At 41.1% G+C, this 20,537-nt stretch overlaps 2 protein-coding genes across 3 annotated transcripts in view; one reads left to right on the top strand and one right to left on the bottom strand.

The window, feature by feature from the left end:
- MFSD6 (major facilitator superfamily domain containing 6) overlaps positions 1–1,961 on the bottom strand; it is a 79,618-nt gene extending 77,657 nt beyond the window's left edge. For both annotated transcript variants that reach the window (XM_025912181.2, XM_086719137.1), the window contains exon 1: positions 1,823–1,961. The gene's annotated coding sequence lies outside the window, so the exon portion shown is untranslated. The remainder of the gene's footprint in view (positions 1–1,822) is intronic.
- On the top strand, positions 1,219–15,869 carry LOC112848672 (uncharacterized). The gene is made up of 2 exons (XM_086719144.1): positions 1,219–1,698; positions 13,888–15,869. The coding sequence occupies exons 1-2, from the start codon at positions 1,391–1,393 to the stop codon at positions 13,997–13,999; spliced, it is 420 nt and encodes a 139-aa protein (XP_086575270.1). The 5' UTR covers positions 1,219–1,390; the 3' UTR covers positions 14,000–15,869.
- The last annotated feature ends 4,668 nt before the right edge of the window (positions 15,870–20,537 follow it).

Below are 20,537 nucleotides of genomic sequence, written 5' to 3'. Positions count from 1 at the left end.
CGTCACTCACAATGCTGGGGAAAAGACTCATCTCTCAGAGATCTAGAAATTAAGTGTGTAAGATTGTGTTTTGAACATAGTGAAGTGCTCAAAAAATGCCTTATTACTGTCAACAATCCAGATAGACTTGGCGATCCAATACCTTGTACCACCGAACACATGCAAACCTTGCTGTTCTATCTTTGTGTTTTAGTTTGCCTTATTTGTATAGAAACAGAGCCTAAATTACTGTAAACATGCCTAGTAGCTTTAATGCCTTATTGAAACAGGATCCTCTGTCCTACTCCCCCAGTGTCATGCACTGGGCTAAACAGCAATGTCCCAGCCTCCTCCTAAGCAATCCTAAATTTCACTTCCAACCTGTGATAAACACAAGCCATCTGACTATCACTAAATAACTGAAAATATCTTGCATGTCTGCTAATGACCAGCAGCTTAAGGTGTCAAAAGTCAATCTTCCCAATGACTAGGGTTCCTATCCTCTCCTTTTAGTTAACAAACCATCGATGATGCATACACCTTTAGCTGGCTAGCTCCCAGTGTCTTAGGGAAGGGATGCCCTCCAGACAGCAGGAATCTACTAAATACACATATGTTGTTGGTTAACTGTCCACCCACCCCTTATATCCATCTATATTGAAAAGGCTGGATTTCCACAAAATCCTGAACTTCTAGAACAATTAAAGGCAAACCTGGCCACCATACCATCCAACCATCTCCTTCTACATGTGAAAAAAACTGAGGCTGGGGAAGATGTGATGTGCCCAAGGACATACAACTATGTAGACACCAATAGGAATTAGAAACTCAACGCCTTAATTTAAGGTTTTTTCTTACAACAATTAGGCAGGGTTTTTTTCTGCTCCAGGAACTCTGTAAGATGTTTACTAAATATTTTTGGATGAAAAGGAAATGTTTGTGGCTGTGAATGTGTATGGGAGAGGCAAAATGCACCGTGTACCTGCCTTAAGGGTAATTAACCCACCGGTCTCTCTACGTGGGGAAGAGGTAGATGAAGGGGTAAGTTGCGTTTGAAATTTTTCAGTATCCTACTTAAATTTAACAGCGAGCTATGTAGGGAATAAATAGGACCGAGAAAGGCTAGTAACCCCCATTAGCACCTCCAAGAGCTCTAGGGACATGTTACACCATGTTAGACTTTAGTTAAGTAAAGAAGCAGGAGGTGGTAGCAGGCCTGGGGTGGGGTGCGAGGGGGGGGGGGCGGGGGAGGTATATTTTTGTATTTTTTCACCTGGGGAATCAGACGCTGTCAATTTCCTCCCCGCACACGGGCGGCCACGTTCTTTCACTGGGGCCGTCTGGAGGTTCTCGCCTCCTCCTTTCCCCCAAGGATGTTTATGGCAAGGGCGCCGGTGGGAGCGGGCGGAGAATGGCCTGGCCTTCGGGGCCCAGCCCTCTGCCTGCACCCCCACCCCCACCCCCTGCTGCTGCCTGCGCCCGGCTAGGGCTCCCTCCGGCAGCGCCTTTGTTTTCCCTACTCCAGTTACGTTTGCGGAAGTGCTGCCCGCGCCGGGCGCCGGGGGTGCCGGCTGCTGCCTCCCCAGCGCCCTATAAAGATGACAGCCGACACAGAAGCCGAGGGGAGGGAGCGACGGGCAAGCGGGACTGGGAACCGAGACACCCACACCGGCCCGCCCCGGGAGCAGCGCCCCCGAGGCCCCCTTCCCCCGACAGCAGGTGTGCGCGCGCCGGAGGGGGGCTCTCCGCCCTCAGGCCCGGCCCCCGCAGGGGAAAGCTTGGGTGGGGCTGCTGGGCCGCCCCCGCCGACCGCCCCCTCCCCGCGCACCGGGCCCCGACTCACCTGCTGCGGGCGGCGCTGGCGTTCAGCTGCGCGGGGCGCGGGGAGCCATCTCCCCCCGGCGCGGGGCGGCGGCTCGGGGCGCCGGGGCGGCGGCTGTCGGGGCGTCGCGCACCATCTCGGGCGGGTCGCTGGCTCCTCGGGGGCTGCGGCGGGCGGGGCGCGGCCGAGGATGCGGGCCGATTGCGGCGACCCGCAGCGGCGAACCGAGCGCACCCTCCGGGGCGACCTTTCCTCCTGCTCCTCCACGACCGGGTGCCTCCGCCGCTGGCTACCAGCTGGACCCGCTTCAGGGCTGAGCGCCGAGCACCCGCCGCCAGGTGCAGCGCTCCGCCTCCTGCGGCGGCGGCGGATGCGTCGGCGGCAGCTCCTCCCGGCCTCCCGCCCGCCCCGCCGGCCCCGGGGGACCCCCGGAACCAGCCTTGCCGGGGAAGCGCGCGGGGCTGGGGAAAGCAGACGCAGGTTCTATCCCCGCACCCCAGCCGACCCCACCCCGCCCCGGCTCCCTCCCCAGGCTAGTGATGCAGGCCTCGCTCCCGCGGGAGGGTGCGGGGAGGAGATGGCGGCCTGCTTGGGAATCTACATCCTTGGCGTTTATTGAGCGCTTATTAAGCGCAGACACAGTGCTGACGCTCTTAGGGAGCTATCTCAGAGCCTCTGGTCCCGAGCGTGGCAGACTGTCCTCAGTTGACCAGGGAGAGAGGAAGGGGGCAGGGGACTGGAGGCAAACGGCGTGGGTTCCTGGACTCGCGGGGGTAGGATACACCGGAGCTACATCAGCGTTTCAAATTGGGAAGGTGTTACCGAGTATCTGGCGCGTTGCTGAAGGAGGTAACCGCGCGTGTCGCACTAAGAACGTAATGCAAGTTGTATTTCTGGTTAGACCCGCTGGGAAGGTGGGGAGAGTGGAGTGGTTGTAAAAGGTAGCATTCCCTCTGTAAGTATTTTTGTGAGCCCGTGATGGGCTCTGGGGGTGCCACATAGCGTTCTCAGGGAGCTTCTGGTCTTGTCCTGGCAATAAACAGCAACGATAATGGCAACTTACATTTATGAACATTTCTAATATATGAAACACTGTTTAAGGGCCATTTAACCTTACCATAGTCCTAAAGGTACAGATAGTACTATTACTTAGAACTGATAAAACCGAGGCTGAAATTTAATGTGACCTGTCCAAAAATCACTAAATAAAAGGGAGAGAAGTCTTCTTTCATTTCCAGGATTTAACCACGAAATCCTATTGATGAGAAATGATGAGAAACTTTGGGGTTTGAGGTCCCTATTTAGAGATAAATTAATGAAACAAAATTACGAATGCAAAGTCACTGTAGCCCCTCCTGGACCCCAGGAAGTGTTCTGAAGCCTAAGCGACATTAGCCTCATGATAAATATAGTTGCAGTACTTTTGCAGAAAAGCAAAACAGTTAAAGGCAGTGAATGCTGAAATTTCAAATGAAAGAGATTAGGTGGTTGTTAGAGAATGAGATATTTGGGTCTAGCATGGCCTTTAGACAGCTTCCTACTGCATTATTGGAACGGACAGCTCACAAAGTATCCAGTTGGTAGCTATCGTGATAGAATTACCATCCTCTTCTGTCTAGCTATTAAAGAAGCAACCTTAAAAAGTGGGGAGAGGAAAGTGAACAGATTCCACATCTAACACCGTTCACGTTCTCTGCTACATATGGAAGGAGGGGGAAAGGAGAACAGGAACAAATTGTAGGAAAATAGGGTAGTTCTTAAACCAAAGATGCTCAAAGGCAGGTCCATGTTGAAAAGTGAAGCCAAATCATCCTAGAGATGTAAGCTGGTGTTTCTATTTCAAATAGGACGGGATAGCCTCAAGGGTCAGCATAGCAGAAAATCTTGTTTTCATTGGCCCTGTCTGGGCAGGATTTTTTTTTCCTGGCAGCCCCTTCCTTTTTTCAGTATAAGATGCACACATGCACCAAAGAAAAGTGATCTGCTACCCTTCATCTCCCTACCCCTGTGGGGTACTGAATGGGTGTGGTGGTTAGCTTCCAAGTGCACTGCCGGGTGGGCTATCCCTGAGGTCCCCGCACAGAAAGGTTCCCCAAATTAAGATGTTGATGTCATATGCTTTTTGAATCAATTTACAATACAGGGTAAGAAACCAGGGGGAAAAGAGAGGGTAGATTAACACACTTAGGATAGGGTACACGTGAGGTGGTATGTTTTATGAAATGTGCCTTTCTCTCCCCTTCTCTCCTTGATTCAGCCTTCCTTGTGTTGTTGGTGGGGTTACAAGGACCATCACTGAGGTGCAACAAGGGGACTTGACATATAGGAGATGCCTGGTGCCAGAGCCAACATATGCTTTCTGTACTGAGGCACAGGAACCAGGTGCCTGGCCACCGTTCCTGCTCACCATTTAGCCTGACCGGTAGCTGTGGCTTTTAACTGCATTTGTCAGGCAAAGAACAAGTGGAAGCCATGCAGGTATTACCAGTGAGTGGTGATTTTAGCCTTTTTAACCATTTTAATGTATTATTCCTAATATTGAGTGTCTCATGTGCTTCCTGAAGGTTTACTGCATCAAGAGTATTTGGTGCCTACTTGGACCTTCTATCCTTTCCTCTACGTTCAGTTCACATACATACTATGTACTTTCTCTCACAAACTATTTGCTTCTACTTCAGTTTTATATTTCCCCCTTATAATGTTTGTGTCTCCTATTTCCTTTGGCAGAATTTATTCTTTTTTTTTTTTTTAAAGGTTTTTTTTTTTTCCAACATTTTATTTATTTTTGGGACAGAGAGAGACAGAGCATGAACGGGGGAGAGGCAGAGAGAGAGGGAGACACAGAATTGGAAACAGGCTCCAGGCTCTGAGCCATCAGCCCAGAGCCCGACGCGGGGCTCGAACTCACGAGCGCGAGATCGTGACCTGGCTGAAGTCGGACACTTAACCGACTGCGCCACCCAGGCGCCCCCAGAATTTATTCTTAAATAACAAAGCAAACACATCACTATATGTGATAATAATAATAATAGCTAATACAGGACTTACCCTGATGCCAGGCACTTTCCATATATTCATTCATTTAATTCTTACAAGAGTCACATACAAGTAGCTACTGTTATTATCCCATTTTACAAATGAGAAAACCGGTGCCTGTAAAAGTTAAGTGACTTGACCAAGGTCACACCATTAAGTGGTGGAATCCACATGCAAACCAAGGTCATCCAGCTTCAGGGCCCCGGCTCTTAACCAGACCTTCTTCTTCACTCTTAGAAATATTTAGAAATACCTATATTCACATGTGGAGGGTTGGGGGTTTTACATACATGCAAATGGTATCATCTGCTTTTCTCTGTCCACCTGTTAGCATCATTGGACACAACAGTAGTCCCCCTTATCAGCGGTTTTGCTTTCCTGAGTTTCCATTACCCGAGGTCTAACCAAGGTCTGGAAGCACATGATCCTTAATAGTAGCCTATGGTACGTTGCAACGCCTACATCATTCACCTCACTCTGTCTCCTCACTTAGGCATTTTATCATCTCTCATCATCCCAAGAAGGGTGAGTACCATCCAATATTTTGAAAGAGACACCACATTCACATAACTTTTATTACAGTATACTGCTCTAATTGTTCCATTTTAGTATTGGTTAATGTTTTTTATCTCTTACTGTGCTTAATTTATGAATTAAACTTTATCACAAATTTGTATGCATCGGAAAAAACAGAGTATAGAGTTTGGTACTATCTGCGCTTTTTTTTTCACCACTTTTTTTTTAAGTTTATTTATTTTGAGAGAGAGGGAGAGTAAGGGAGAGAGAGAACCCTAAGCAGGCTGTGTGCTGTTAGCACAGAGCCAGATATGGGGCTCTATCCCATGAACCGGGAGATCATGACCTGAGCCTAAATCAAGAGTCAGATGCTTAGTTGACTGAGCCACCCAGGGCCCCCATCTGTTTTTCAAGCATCCATTCAGGGTCTCAAAGTTTATCCCCTGTCGATAAGAGAGGACCTACTGCATTGACTATTCCCTCCTTGAAACTCTCCCTTCCTCTGATTTTTGTGACCCACATCCCCTGGGTTTTTCTTTTCCTCTTTAGCCACTCCCCTTTGTATACAATACCTGTCTTTTGTTCTAGGCCTTTCTTTCTTCTGTTTTTTGTTTTTGTTTTTGTTTTTGTTTTTTCCCTGTGCTTGCTCTTCCCTATTCTTCTCTGGTGCAGCTTTTCTCCTGAGTGCCAGATCCATGTGGCCAGTTGTCCAGTAGGTTGTTTCACAGGCCCTGAGTCCCACATCAGCCCTTCGTTGGCTTCTGCCCCTCCCCACTCACTCTTACTTGTGGATTCCCAAATGGTCATCCACCCAGTTGTACAGGTGCCTCATACTTGACGCCCCTTTCACCCTTACCCTCATACTCACTGTATTCGTTTCTTATTGCTGCGATACTAAATTACCACACACTTAGCAGATCAAAGCAGCACAAATTTACTGTCTTATAGTCTAGAAGTCTGAAGTCCAAAATGGGTGTTACTGAACTAAAATCAAGGTGTCTTCAAGTGTCTTCCATCTGTAGACTTTACAGAAGAACCCTCTGCTTTACCTTTGCAGATTCTCAAGGTTGCTCACATTCCTTGGCTTGTGGAGGGAGCCTTCCTTCCATCTTCAGAGCCCCCCACTCTAACTTCTGCTTCAGTTGTGACATTGCTTCCTGGCTCTGACCTTCCATGCCTCCTTCCTTTAAGGATCCTTGTGATGACACTGGGTTCATCCTGGTAAGCAGGATAGTCTTCTCCTATCAAGAGCCTTAACTTTTTTGTTTTTTGAGTTTTTCTTTAAATTCCAGTTAGTTAACATACAGAGTAATGTTAGCTTCAGGTGTAGGATTTAGTGATTTATCACTGGCATATAGCACCCAGTACAAGTGCCCTCCTTATTACTTATCACCCATTTGGCCCATCCCCCACCCACGTCCCTTCTGGTAACCATCAGTTTCTTCTCTACAGTTAAGAGTCTATTTTTAAGAGCCTTAACTTAATCACATCTGCAAATTCCTTTTGGCCTTGTAAGGTGACATATTCACAGGTTCCTGGGATGAGGACGTTGGCATCCCTAGGGGGCAATGACTTTGCCTGCCACACCCAGTCAACACCAAGCCCTCTGGAGACCATCTTTCAGAATATCTCAGGAATTTGTCTTCTGTTTTCTGTCCCTGTTTTAAGCTCATCCATGGGTTCTCTCCTCTACCTTATAATCACCATTTATTGGGCCTCTTTGCTTTAATGTGTGCTCTCATCCAATCAGTTTTCCTATTGCAACCCAAATAATGTTTAAGAACATCTGACCTATGTCACTTCTTTGCAGTCCCACTGTGCTGCGTAATACCATGGGAGACCACTCATATTGTGTCAGGCCTCCTGGATGTGCTACCAGCAGACCTTACTCCTCTACTTAAATCCCATCCAAAGTCCCTTGACTATAACAAAGAGATTCAAAATTCTAGTAGTTAAATATGATTAAATTTTTTTTTCTCATGTAACCATCTATAAGTAGGCAGGCCAAGGTTATTAGTGTGTCCCCACCATCCATATAACACATGGATTCCATCTCTCCAAGGTGACTCCTTTAGGTCCCACCATTCCCAGTACATGGGATGGGGAAGCATAAGCCCAGTCACTTAAAGGGAAGCCCCAGTGTTTGTACACATCGTATCCATGCATTTCCCCTTGGCGGAAATGGTCACATATCTACATCTAGGTGCAAAGGAGGGAAGTCTAGTTTAGCTGAGCAGCCATATGCACAGCTAAATTCTATTACTACAAAAGAAACGGTGAGTAGATTTGGGAAGTCAACGAGCAGTCTTGCACAGGCAGGAAAACAAGGTACTATGCAAAAGGAAAATGGAGGGGTATAATTTAGATTGGAGGATATGAAAGTCCTCTGAGGAAGTAGTAAACTAAGACCTGAGGAGAGGGCCGGGAAGAGTTCTGGGCAGACCTTGCCCCACAGAATGGGCAGCTCTGAGGCAGCAAAGAGTTCAGCTTTGGTGTTTATAGCAGCACTTTCAACGATAGCCAAATTATGGAAAGAGCCTAAATGTCCATCAACTGATGAATGAATAAAGAAATTGTGATGTATATACACAATGGAATACTACTTGGCAATGAGAAAGAATGAAATGTGGCCTTTTGTAGCAACGTGGATGGAACTGGAGAGTGTGATGCTAAATGAAATAAGTCATACAGAGAAAGACAGATACCATATGGTTTCACTCTTATGTGGATCCTGAGAAACTTAACAGAAGACCATGGGGGAGGGGAAGGAAAAAAAAAGTTAGGGAGAGAGCCAAACCATAAGAGACTCTTAAAAACTGAGAATAAACTGAAGGTTGATGGGGAGTGGGAGGGAGGGGAGGATGGGTGATGGGCATTGAGGAGGGCACCTGTTGGGATGAGCACTGGGTGTTGTATGGAAACCAATTTGACAATAAATTTCATATTAAAAAAAAAAGTGAGTGGGGAGCTAAAGGTAAATGTCAAGAGATTAGGTTGGAAAAGTTGGCCCAGGCAGTTTAGGCAGAAACCTGTGCCTCCTGTTAAGCATTTTGGATTTCAATTTACATTCAATGGGATCCATTGAGGGACATTTAAGAGGTCTGACTTGTACCTTTAAAAGATCCGGAAGTGGCTATTAGGTGAAGAATGGGACTGAGAGGACAGAAGAAGTGAGACTCATTTAGAACACAGCCATTGGTGAGAAGAGAGATTAACAGTAGTTTAGAGCAGAGTGGTAGCGATGGGGCTGGAGAAAGTGGATGGATTTGAGACAGAGTGTTTGGAAATGTATCAGCACACTTGGTGATGTTTTGGGTGTGGGAGGCAAGGGAAAGGAGGCGGCAAGAATGACTCACAAGTTTCTGGCTCTCGCAAACTGGGTGGATGGTGATAACCTTTACTGAGAGGGAGAAGACTGTGGGAGGAGCGGGTTGGAGGGAAGAAAAGAAGAGTTCACATTTTGGCATACTGCATTGAGATGCTTGTAAGACATGCAGGTGGAACTGTGAAGTAGGCAATTAAATATGAGTCTAAAGCTCAAAAGAGAGGGCTGGACTCAGCAGGTATCAGCACTGAGGTGCTGTGTATAATCATGGGAATGAAGGGGATCACCCGGAGAGAGAATATATGCGAGAATCTTTGGAAAAGTCAGTTGGTGTGGGAGGAGGGACAAAGAAGGATCAGCCATAGAAGGAGGAGGAAATTCAGAAGGGTATTGTCACTGAAGCCTAGAGAAGTTTTTTTTTAAGCAGGATTGAGTAGATACCACTCCAGCTTCCTTCCTTCAGATGCCATATAAAAAACATTATATCCTTGTAGACTAGGCTTTTTGCCCTTTAAGGGCTTCATGTACCTGGTGCCTTCTCTAATATGGCACTTACAAAATAGCATTTTAATGACTTGTTTGTCTTCCATGGTGGACCATGAGCTCCTTAAAAACCGGGAACAACATGTCTTGTTCGAGAGTTGTATTATTTGTGTTAGCATAGTAACAGTCAACATATGGTGGTTCAAACACGATGAAAGTGTTTCCCTCCCTTATAAAAGTTTACATAAATAGGTGGCTCAGTGGTGTTGGGGACCAGGAGGTTTATGTTCCTTTGATCTTATTGTTCTGTCACTTTCAACATAAAGCTCTCATCTCAAACTCCAACATGCCTTCTCCAATTCTTCCCATTGTATTCACATTCCAGTCATTGGGAAAGAGAAACAAGAAGGGGAAGGCATGTTCCTTTCTTTTAAGAACATGGCTAGAAGGTACATATTACACTTAAATCCCAGTGGCAGAACTCAGTGTTCAGCCATATCTAGCTGCAAGGAAGCCTGAGAAATATAGTCTTTAGTGGCATATGCACAGGTTAAAATTCTATTACCATGACCAGTGGACAGAATAGATACTAGATGCAACTAGCAGCCCTCCCATACCCCTGTTACTGCATCACAGAAGCTGACTCGTAGAATTGGCTTGTGTGAGCATAGAGAAAGGTGGGAGGATAAACACCAAGCTTTGGAGATTGGTGGTCTCATGTGGGAGGAAACGGAAGGGCCACGGAGGGAGAGGTGATAAATATTTGTCAGATAAATGGATGATAATAAATGTATAAATTATAGGTGACAAGTGTGAGGAGGTTGGTTCCTTTTGCTCCCGTTGCCACCATCGCTTGTTTCCTTGGCTTTGGCTTCATGGAGAAAGCGCTATTTATACTAGACTCAAAAGATGGCTGAGGTGCCTGGGTGGCTCGTTTGGTTGAGCGCCCAGCTCTTGGTTCTGGATCAGGTCATGATCTCATCGTTTCATAGTTTCAAGCCTTGTGTCGGGCTCTGTGCTGGCAGTGCCTGCTTGGGATTCTCTCTTTCTCCATCTCTCTCTGCCTCTCCCCAACTCTCACTGTATCTCTCAAAAGGTAAATAATTTAACCCACTTATCTATATGTATCTGTATTTATTTTTTTTAAGTGGCTTAAAATATAAATAGGAAAGATGGCTAACTTCTAGAAATCCTTTATTCTGGTATCTTTTTGCTTAATTCTCAGAATTTTCCAGGTGGGTAAGCATATCAACCTACAAATAATGATATTGTAGTCTCTTTTCCAATATTTATATCTGTTTTTGAAAATATCATTACATTGACGAAACAATCATAAATACTCATGATGATCAATAGTTGTCCCTTGTGTTATTACTTTTTTTTACTATGAGGGCCCCTCTTGCTTCACTATTGGGAATAAGACTAGCTAGTGCTTTGAGGTATATAATTTTTCATTAGGTTACTAAAATATCCCTCTGTGTATTTATCAAGTTTAAATAAGAGTTTATGACATAGTAAGAGTTTTTTTAAATTGTAATAGGTGTTTGAATGTAATTTTCTTCATGTATTTTCAAAGATGTTTTCTTGTCTGTTCACAGTCCAGTAGCACATCATCATCATATGTGTTTGTTAGACAATAATAAATTCACTGTAGTGTACCATAAAGTTAAGCCCCAGATATACAAGGAAACATAAAATTCAGGTCTTTTCCATCAAGAGGCTTGTGATTTACTTACTAGCAGAGACATGGCTTAAAAAAGATTGATTATAGGGGCACCTGGGTGGCTCAGTCAGTTGAGCGACTGACTTCGGCTCAGGCATGATCTCACAGTTTGTGAGTTCAAGCCCTGCATTGGGCTCCATGCTGACAGCTCAGAGCCTGGAGCCTGCTTCTGATTCTGTGTCTCCCTCCCTCTCTCTGCCCCTCCCTCACTCATGCTCTGTCTCTCTCTGTCTCAGAAATAAATAAATATTAAAAAAAAATCTAAAAATGATTATTATAGGAGGTAGCATATCCTATGAGTGGCACACAGATTAACATTTCAAAAATATCACTTCCATCTTGTTCCTTTCCAATTAAGAAAAATTCATTAGATTTTTATGGCTTACTGCATAAAGTTCCAAATTTTTCACCACCTTCAGTCAAACACTAAGTCTTGCCAATTTTATTTCCTTGTCATTTCTGTAACATGCTTCATCTTGCCCATCCCTACCTATACTACTCTAAGGTCTTCATGAAAAAGTGTCCAAAATGGCTTCCCTGTCTTGAGCCTTGAAAATCTGTCCAACACAAATCAAGGCACTAAATGTGGATCACAGTTACATAATTTTTTTTAAAGTATACTTATTTCTTAATCTTTTTAAAAAAAATCATTATTTTTATTTATTTTTTGAGAGACTGTGCATGCACACAAGCAGGGGAGGGGCAGGGGTAGAGAGAGAGAGAGAGAGGGAGGGAGGGAGAGAACGAGAGAATCTTAGGCAGGCTCCACGCCCAGTGCAGAGCCTGATGCAGGGCTCAGTTTCATGACCTCGAGATCATGACCTGAGCTGAAATCAAGAGTTGGTTGTTTAACCACTTGAGCCACCCAGGTGCCCTTTATTTCTTAATATTTAAATCTTTTTCTTAGAGTATATGACCTGTAGAAGGTCATAAGGGTACAAATTCAATAAACCATAAGAGTAAAATTCAGTAATTTATAATAAATGTAATAAAAACTCTGTGTTGTCACTACCACTAGCAGGAAATTGAATATTACCAACACCTCAAAAGGTCCCCCTGTAACCCTTACAAATTACTACCCCACCCTTCTCCCCAAAGGTAACCATCATTCTCATTTGTAATCCCACAGATTTGTTTTGCCTGTTTTAGAACTTTATATAAAAGGAATCAACGTATGTAGTCTTTTATATTTGATTTCTTTTGCTCAAAATTACATTGCTGTCTGTACTTCATTTCCAGTATACAAAGATGCCACATTATTTTTTTTATTCTTCAGTTGCTGGACATTTGGATTATTTACATTCCTTCACAATTATAAATAATGCTGCTATGAACATTGCTGTACTTGTTTTTTGGTTCACATATATATGAATTTCTATCCTATATACCTAGAAGTATAATTGCTAAATTATAGAATATGTAGGTTTTCACCTTTATTAGTTAGTACCAAAAAGATTCCCAAGGGGGTTGCAAGAATGTATACTCCTTGCCCTGACTTGGTATTTTTTCAGTCTTCTTTTTTTTTTTTTTAATCTTTTAGTTTGAGATAAATTTTGAAATAAATTTATACTTACAGGGAAATTATAAAAATAGAACAGAGAGCTCAACCAGCTTCCTCCAATGCTAGCATCTTACATAATGATAGTACAATGATCAAAACAAAGACACTGACATTGCTGAACCCTGATACAGATGCTATTTGGATCTCACTGGTCTTTCCACCAACATCCTTTTTTCTGTTCCAGGATCGAATCCCGGATTGTACATAACACTTGTGTCTCCCTAGTCTCCTTCAATCTGTGATTGCTCCTCAATTTTCCCTGTTCCTTCCTTTACCTTGTTATTAGTACTAGGATACTAGTCAGGTAGTTTATAGAATGATTCTCAATTTAGTTTTACTGATACTTTCTCATGGTTAGAATGAGGCCATATCTTTGGAGGAAGAATGTCACTGAGGTATGTGCACTTCTCAGATCATATCAGGAAGCACACACATCCTATGATGTTAATCTTGATCCCTTGAGAAGGGTGATGTCTACTAGATTTCTCTCTTTCACTTTCTAATCAACAGTATTTGGACACTTTGATACTTAATGCAAATATGCCATTTCCTCTTAAACCTTTGTTCATTCATTTTAGCTTCCACTGGTTGTTCCTACTGGCAGCTTTTATTACTGTGATGTTCTAATGGAGATTTCCCATTTTCCTTATTACCTATACACTTATTAATTGGAATTCTCTTGCAGAAAAAAGTTTTCCCTTCTTCTCCACTTATTTACTTATTTATTTATATCAGTATTGACTCATGGATATTTATTCTATTCTTTGACTTAAAATTCAATTTTTTCATTATTTATTTTCATTCTCAAATTGTTCTGTATTTAGCCATTGGGTATTCTTTTCAGGTTGACTTCTGTGATTTTTTTCAGGGTGGAATTTGAGTATAATTTATTATTTACAGCAGAATTTTAAACATATAAATAACCATGAACTTTGGCAAAATATTTTCTAAAATCAGTCCTCACGTTAGTTGCTTCATAAACTTATTTTTTTTAATTGTGGTAAAAAATGCATAACATAGAATTTACCATTGTAACTATTTTAAGCACATAGTTTGGTAGCATTAAGTGTGTTCACATTGTTGTGCGACCATCACCATCATCCATCTTTATAACTGTTTCATCTTCTGAAACTGAAACTACAAACATATTAAGCAATAACTTCCATCTTCTCCTCCTTTCAGCCTCTGGAACCCATCATTCTACTTTATGAATTTGACTACTCTAGGTACTTTATATAAGGGAAATCATACAGTATTTGTCCTTTTGTGTCTGGCTGGGTTCACTTAGCATGATTTTCTCAGGGTTCATCCATGTTGTAGTGTGTGTTGAAATGTCTTTCCTTTATAAGGTTAACTAATATTCTGTTTTAGTATATACCACATTGTGTTTATTTCTGTGCCTATTTATTTATTTATTTATTTATTTATTTATTTATTTTTAGGAGCTTTGGCATCACAAGATGCTCTAGACCCATCTCACGTATTCCAGCACTAGAACCAACTTCTCCAAAGAGCTGTCTTTTTGTTGAAGGATGGTGTTTAGAAACCAAATGATTGTGGCCATTATAACTGGGATATCACTGCTTCTAGGCTCTATCAGTGGACGGAGTAGGAAATGTATGTATGTTTACTAATCCATTTATCCATACATGTCTGCATTTATTTCTGTACCTGTCTAACTGTATATATAATTAAAAACAAAACAGCACATGAGTTCATACTGATACTTTCAATTCCAATCCAGCTTATTTATAACTATTTGTGCTTATTTATAACTTTCTTTGCCAGCGAGAAACCTGGCTTGCTTTATCTACAAGAGACTTATTTATCCCAAATCAGTATGCATGATTCAAATAGTTTAAGTAGTTTCACTAATACCCCAGAGAAGTAAGTTTACCAACTAGAGTACAGTGTGTGTGTGTGTATGTTTTAATGTTTATTTATTTTTGAGAGAGAGACAGACAAAGAGACAGAGCACGAGGGTGGGGAGGGGTAAAGAGAGAAGGAGACACAGAATCCAAAGCAGTCTCCAGGCTTTGAGCTACCGCACAGAGCCTGATGCAGGGCTCAAGCTCACAGACCGTGAGATCATGACATAAGTCGAAGTTGGACACTTAACCAGCTGAGCCCCCAGGCGCCCTGAGCACAGTGTTTTGGAAATTTTTTGATTACCCTTACAATATCCAGTTAAAACACTGTTTTCCAAAGCTCCTTAGGTCAGTTCCTTTCTTACTCAACCTTTCAACGTGGTTACTCGTGTATAACGCAATTAGATTAATTTGTAATGCAATTAGAATCACTTGCCAAAATGTTGCATTTTATCTTGAATTGCCCTCCCACATTCTATTTCTGATTTACATAGAGTAGGATTCATTAATTTTGGTGGATTGTTCTGTAGGTTTTTAAAAAGTGCAAAGAGTCATGTACCTATCAGCTCAGCAATGGAAAGAACAGTTCCATCACCTTAAAAATGCCCTTGTGCTATGTCACTTTGTACTTAACCCCCCTAACTCCTGGCAACCACTTATCCTAACAGTGCCTATAGATTGCCTTTTCTAGAATGTCATTTAAATGGAATCATACAAAATGTAACCTTTTAGGTCTGACTTCTTTCAGTTAGCAAATTCTGTTTAGGATCCACTGAATCAATCATTTATTCCTTTTATTGTTGAGTAGTGTTCCATTTCATCCACTCACTGATTGAAGGATATCTGGGCTGTTTCCAGTTATTGGTTATTATTAATAAGACTTCTGTAAATGTGTGTATACACATTTTGTGTAAAGAAAGGCTTTCGGTTCACTCGAGTAAATACGTAAGAGTGGAGTTACTGTGGCACGTGGGGCACATATTTAAGTTTATAAGAAATAGCCAAACCGTTTTCAGTGCAGCTGTAACATTGGCATTTTTTGCCAGCAATAGGTGGCAAGACTTTGCCAGCACTTGTCATTTACAATGTGTTTATTTTAACCCTTCTAATAGGTGTGCAGGGCATATCATTACGGTTTTCATTTGCCTTTCCCTACAACTAAAAATACTGTGCATCTTTACATATGCTTATATTTCTCTTTGGTAAAGTGTCAAATCTTTCACCCATTTTTTAAAAATTGAATACATTTAGGCAACTTTATTTTTATTTTATTTTATTTTATTTTATTTTATTTTATTTTATTTTATTTTAGAGAGAGCGAGCGAGCATGCAAGTAGAGAAGAGGGGCAAAGGGGAGAGACAGAGAGAGAGAGAGAGAGAGAGAGAAGAGAAGAGAAGAATCCCAACCAGGCTCCATGCTCAGTGCAGAGCCCCCATTGTGGGGCTTGATTCCAGGACCCTAGAATCATAACCTGAGCCAAAATCAAGAGTGGATGCTCAACTGACTGAGCCACTCAGGCACCCCTAGGCTACTTTTATTAAAATGAAAACAAACAGGGGCGCCTGGGTGGCGCAGTCGGTTGAGCGTCCGACTTCAGCCAGGTCACGATCTCGCGGTCCGTGGGTTCGAGCCCCGCGTCGGGCTCTGGGCTGATGGCTCAGAGCCTGGAGCTTGTTTCCGATTCTGTGTCTCCCTCTCTCTCTGCCCCTCCCCCGTTCATGCTCTGTCTCTCTCTGTCCCAAAAATAAAATAAAAAAAAAAAAAAATGAAAACAAACAAAAAAAAGGCTTTCTAAGTACCAGGCACTTTGCAATACATTAGTTAATTGGGAATGGGGATAGGATACAGAAATGAATTCAGAGGCATGGTATCTACCTTCAAGGAACCAATTGTCTAATGAGGGAGGCACTATATAAAGAAATCACTGTAATTATAAGCACAAGAAGGTTTTGATTGCTACCACCTAGTTCCCAGGAACTAGGACCTATGACAGGGACTTAATATATACAGATGCTGATATATATGCACAAAGTCTAATTTTTACAACATTTTAAGGTAGTTACTACTATTCCCATTTTGCAGAAGAAAAAAGTGAGGTCATCGATTTTAAACTCTCTAAGGTCACATAGCTAGATTGATGAGAACATGCTATCCGTTATATCTTGTTAGGTTTCTTGTGAGGCTTAGGAACATTTCTGTTGGAAAGTTTATTTAAAAGAAATAAATATTTCTTTTTTTAAAGTGAAGTATAATTGACCTACAATATCCTATTAGTTTCAGGTTTAGATCATACTCATTCAATATTTTTCTGCATTATGAAATGATCCCCATGATAAATTTAGTTACTATCTGTTACCTTACAAAGCTATTACAATATTATAACTATATTCTTTACGGTGTAGATTATATCCCATGACTTATTTATTTTGTAAGTGGAAGTTTGTACCTCTTAATCCCCTGCACATATATTACTTGCCCTTCCAATCCCCTTCCCTTCTGGTAACCAGTGGTATCCATGTTTGTGTATCTGTGAGTCTATTTCTGTTTTGTTTTGTTTGTTCCTTAGTTTTTTAGATTCCACATATAAGTGATGTCATATAGTATTTCTCTTTCTCTGATTTATTTCACTTAGCGTAATACCTTCTAGGTCCATCCTTGTTATCACAAATGGCAAGATTTCATTCTTTTTCATGGCTAATATTTCATTATCTATATATTCACATTTTCTTTATCCATTTATCTATTAGTGGACACTTTCTCTTGCCCATTTTTATTGGGTTGTTTATATTCTTATTATTGAATTTTGAGAGTTCCTTATATATTCTGGATATAAGTCCTCTACCAGATATGTGATTTGCAAATGTTACTACAAGTCCTTAGGTTGTCTTCTTATTCTTTTTTTTAAATTTTTTTTTTCAACGTTTATTTATTTTTGAGACAGAGAGAGACAGAGCATGAACAGGGGAGGGGCAGAGACAGAGGGAGACACAGAATCTGAAACAGGCTGCAGGCTCTGAGCGGTCAGCACAGAGCCCGACGCGGAGCTCGAACTCACGGGCCGTGAGATCATGACCTGAGCCGAAGTCGGACGCTTAACCGACCAAGCCACCCAGGCGCCCCATCTTATTCTTTTAACAGTGCCTTTTGCAGGGCAGAGTTTTTAATTTTTATAAAATCCAATTTATCAACTTTTTAATTTTATGGATTATACTTTTGGTGTCCTATCCAAAAAATCTTTGCCAAATCAATAAAATTAATGGTTGGTTCTTTGAAAAGATCAATAAAATTGATAATCTTCTAACCAAATAGAACAGGAGATAAAAAGAGAAGATACAAGTTACCAGTATAAAAAAAAAAATGAGAGGGTATCATTACCAATCCTATTGAAAGGATAATAATATTATGAACAATTATATACTAATAAATTTGTCAACTTAAATGAAATACACAAATTTTTTCAAAGATATAAACTATCAAAGCTACTTGAACAAGAAATAGAGAACACAATTAGACATATATCTATTAAAGAAATTAAATTTGTACTTTAATACTTTCTCACAAAGAGAATTCTAGGCCTAGATGGTAAGTTTTACCAAAGGTTTAACTAAGAAATAATAACACTTCTATACAATTACTTCCAAAAATCGAAGAGGAGGGAACTCTTCCCAACTCAATTTATGAGGCTAAAATTACCGTGATCCTAAAACCAGACAAAAATATTATAAGAAAGTAAAACTACAGGCCAATATCCCTAACACAGATGCAAAAATTCTTAATGAAATTTTAACAAATTGCATCCAGCAATATATTAAAAATCACAACACACTCTGACCACTGGGGTTTATTCCAAGAATGCAAGGTTGGATCAATATTTAAAATCCAATCAATGTAATTCATTATGTGAGCAGAATAAAAAAGAAATGTGATTATCTCAACAGAACAAGCTGACAGACTCCAACAACTATTCAATTTAATAGTTCTATTTAATATAACGCTAGAAAAATAAAAAGCATGACAGTTGGAAAGAGAAAAAAGTAAAACGGTCTTTATTCATAGGTGACATGTTTGTCTATATAGAAAATTCTAAACAATCTATAATGAAAGAACTGAAAGAACTAATTAGTGAGAATATCCCATTTGCAAGATAAAAAAATCAACTTAGGGGCGCCTGGGTGGCTTGGTCGGTTAAGCATCTGACTTTGGCTCAGGTCATGATCTCATGGTCCGTGAGTTCGAGCCCCATGTCGGGCTCTGTGCTGACAGCTCAGAGCCTGGAGCCTGTTTCAGATTCTGTGTCTCCCTCTCTCTCTGCCCCTCCCCCATTCATGCTCTGTCTCTCTCTGTCTCAAAAATAAATAAGCACTAAAAAATAAAACTAAGAGAAAAAAATCAACTTAAAAATGAATCATATTTTCCTGTATGAGCAGTGAATGACAAGTAATTTACATTTATGAGATAATACCATTTATATGACATCAAAAATATAAAATACTTATTTTTGACCTGTTAAAAACTTTTTGTTAAAAAACTTTTTAGTGTTAAAGATTACAACACACTTCTGAGAGAAATTAAAGAAAATCTAAATGAATGGAAGTAATCAACCATAATACTGGATTAGAGTCAGTATTCTTAAAATGTCAGTTCTCCCCTCATCTACAGATTAAACACAACTCCAGTCAAAATCTCCACAAGCTTTTTTGTAGGAATTGACAAACTGATTCTAAATTTACACAGGTGTGAAGGATCTAGTATGCAGAACAACTGTGAAAAAGAACAAAGTTGGAGACTTATACTATCTAATTTCCAAACTTATTATAAACCTACAGTAATCAAGACAGTGTGGTATTGGTATAAAGGTAATGAAGAGACAAATGGGACAGAATGGAGAGTCCAGAAAGAGACACACACATATACAATTGATTTTCAATGAAGCTACCAAGGTGATTCTATAGAGAAAGGATAATGTTTCCAACACAGGTGCTGGAACAATTGATTATCCACATTTAAAAAGTGCTCCTGGCTTGCTCAGTCAGCGGAGCACGTGACTTTCGATCTTTGAGTTGTGAGTTCAAGCCCCACATTGGGCATGGAACCTACTTAAAAAAAACAAAAGTAAAAATAAAAAAAATAAAAAGTGGGCCTCAACTTTACCTCATACCCCCTATAAAATTAACTCAAAATCAATTATATACCTAAATATAATAGATAAAACCATAAAACTTCCAGAGGAAAACTTCATTTACATTTAATTTGGCAACTTTTCTTAAGTATAATATTAAAAATACAAACTAAAAAATAATAAATTGGACTTTATCAAAATTAAGAACTTTTGCTCTCCAAAACACAATGTTCTAAAAATGAAAAGGGAAGGCATAGGATAGGGGAAATATTTTCAAACATATATCCAACACATGGCTTGCACCTAGAATATGTAAGAACTCTCACAACTCAACAATATCAAGACAAACAATCCAATTTAAAAATGAGCAAAAGATTTGAAATATACTTTACCATGGAAAATATGTCAATGGCAAATAAGCACATGAAAAGGTGCTCAATATCGTTAGCTGCTAATCTTTTTTTTTTTTTAATGTTTATTTTTGTATTTTGAGAGACAGCGTGCACACAGATGGGGCAGAGAGAGAGGGAGAGAGAGAGAATCCCAAGCAGGTTTTGTGCTGTCAGCACAGAGCCCAATGTGGGGCTCCATCTCAAGAACTGCAAGATCATGACCTGAACAGAAATAAAAAGTCAGACACTTAACCAACTAGGCCACCCAGGTGCCTACTTAGCGCAATCTTTGAACTGGGTACAATTTTGCCTCTACACCCCAGAGACATTTGGCAACGTCTGGAGACATTTTTGATGGTGACAACTGGGTTCAAGGGTACTACTGGCATGTAGTGAGTAGAGGCCAGGGATGCACAGGACAGGCCCCCACACAAAGAATTATTTGGTCTAAGATGTCAATAGTAGTAAGGTTGAGAAACTCTGCATTAGAGAAATGCAAATCAAAAACTCAGTGATATACCAGTATGCGTGTAATAGAATAAGTAAACAAATAAATAAATGGTGAATTAAAAGACTGGACATACCAAGTATTGAAGGGAATGTGGAGTAAGCAGAACCTCACACAGAGCTGGTAGGAATACAAAATAGTTAAACCACTTTGAAAAATAATTTGGGGGCACCTGGGTGGCTCAGTCAGTTGAGTGACAGTTGA

Source organism: Puma concolor, chromosome C1 (genome assembly GCF_028749965.1).
Source record: "Puma concolor isolate L17-30 chromosome C1, mPumCon1.1.hap2, whole genome shotgun sequence".
In the NCBI taxonomy this organism is placed as follows: Eukaryota; Metazoa; Chordata; class Mammalia; order Carnivora; family Felidae; genus Puma; species Puma concolor.
Note: the sequence above shows the minus strand (reverse complement) of the source record. Positions and strands in the feature narration are given on the sequence as shown.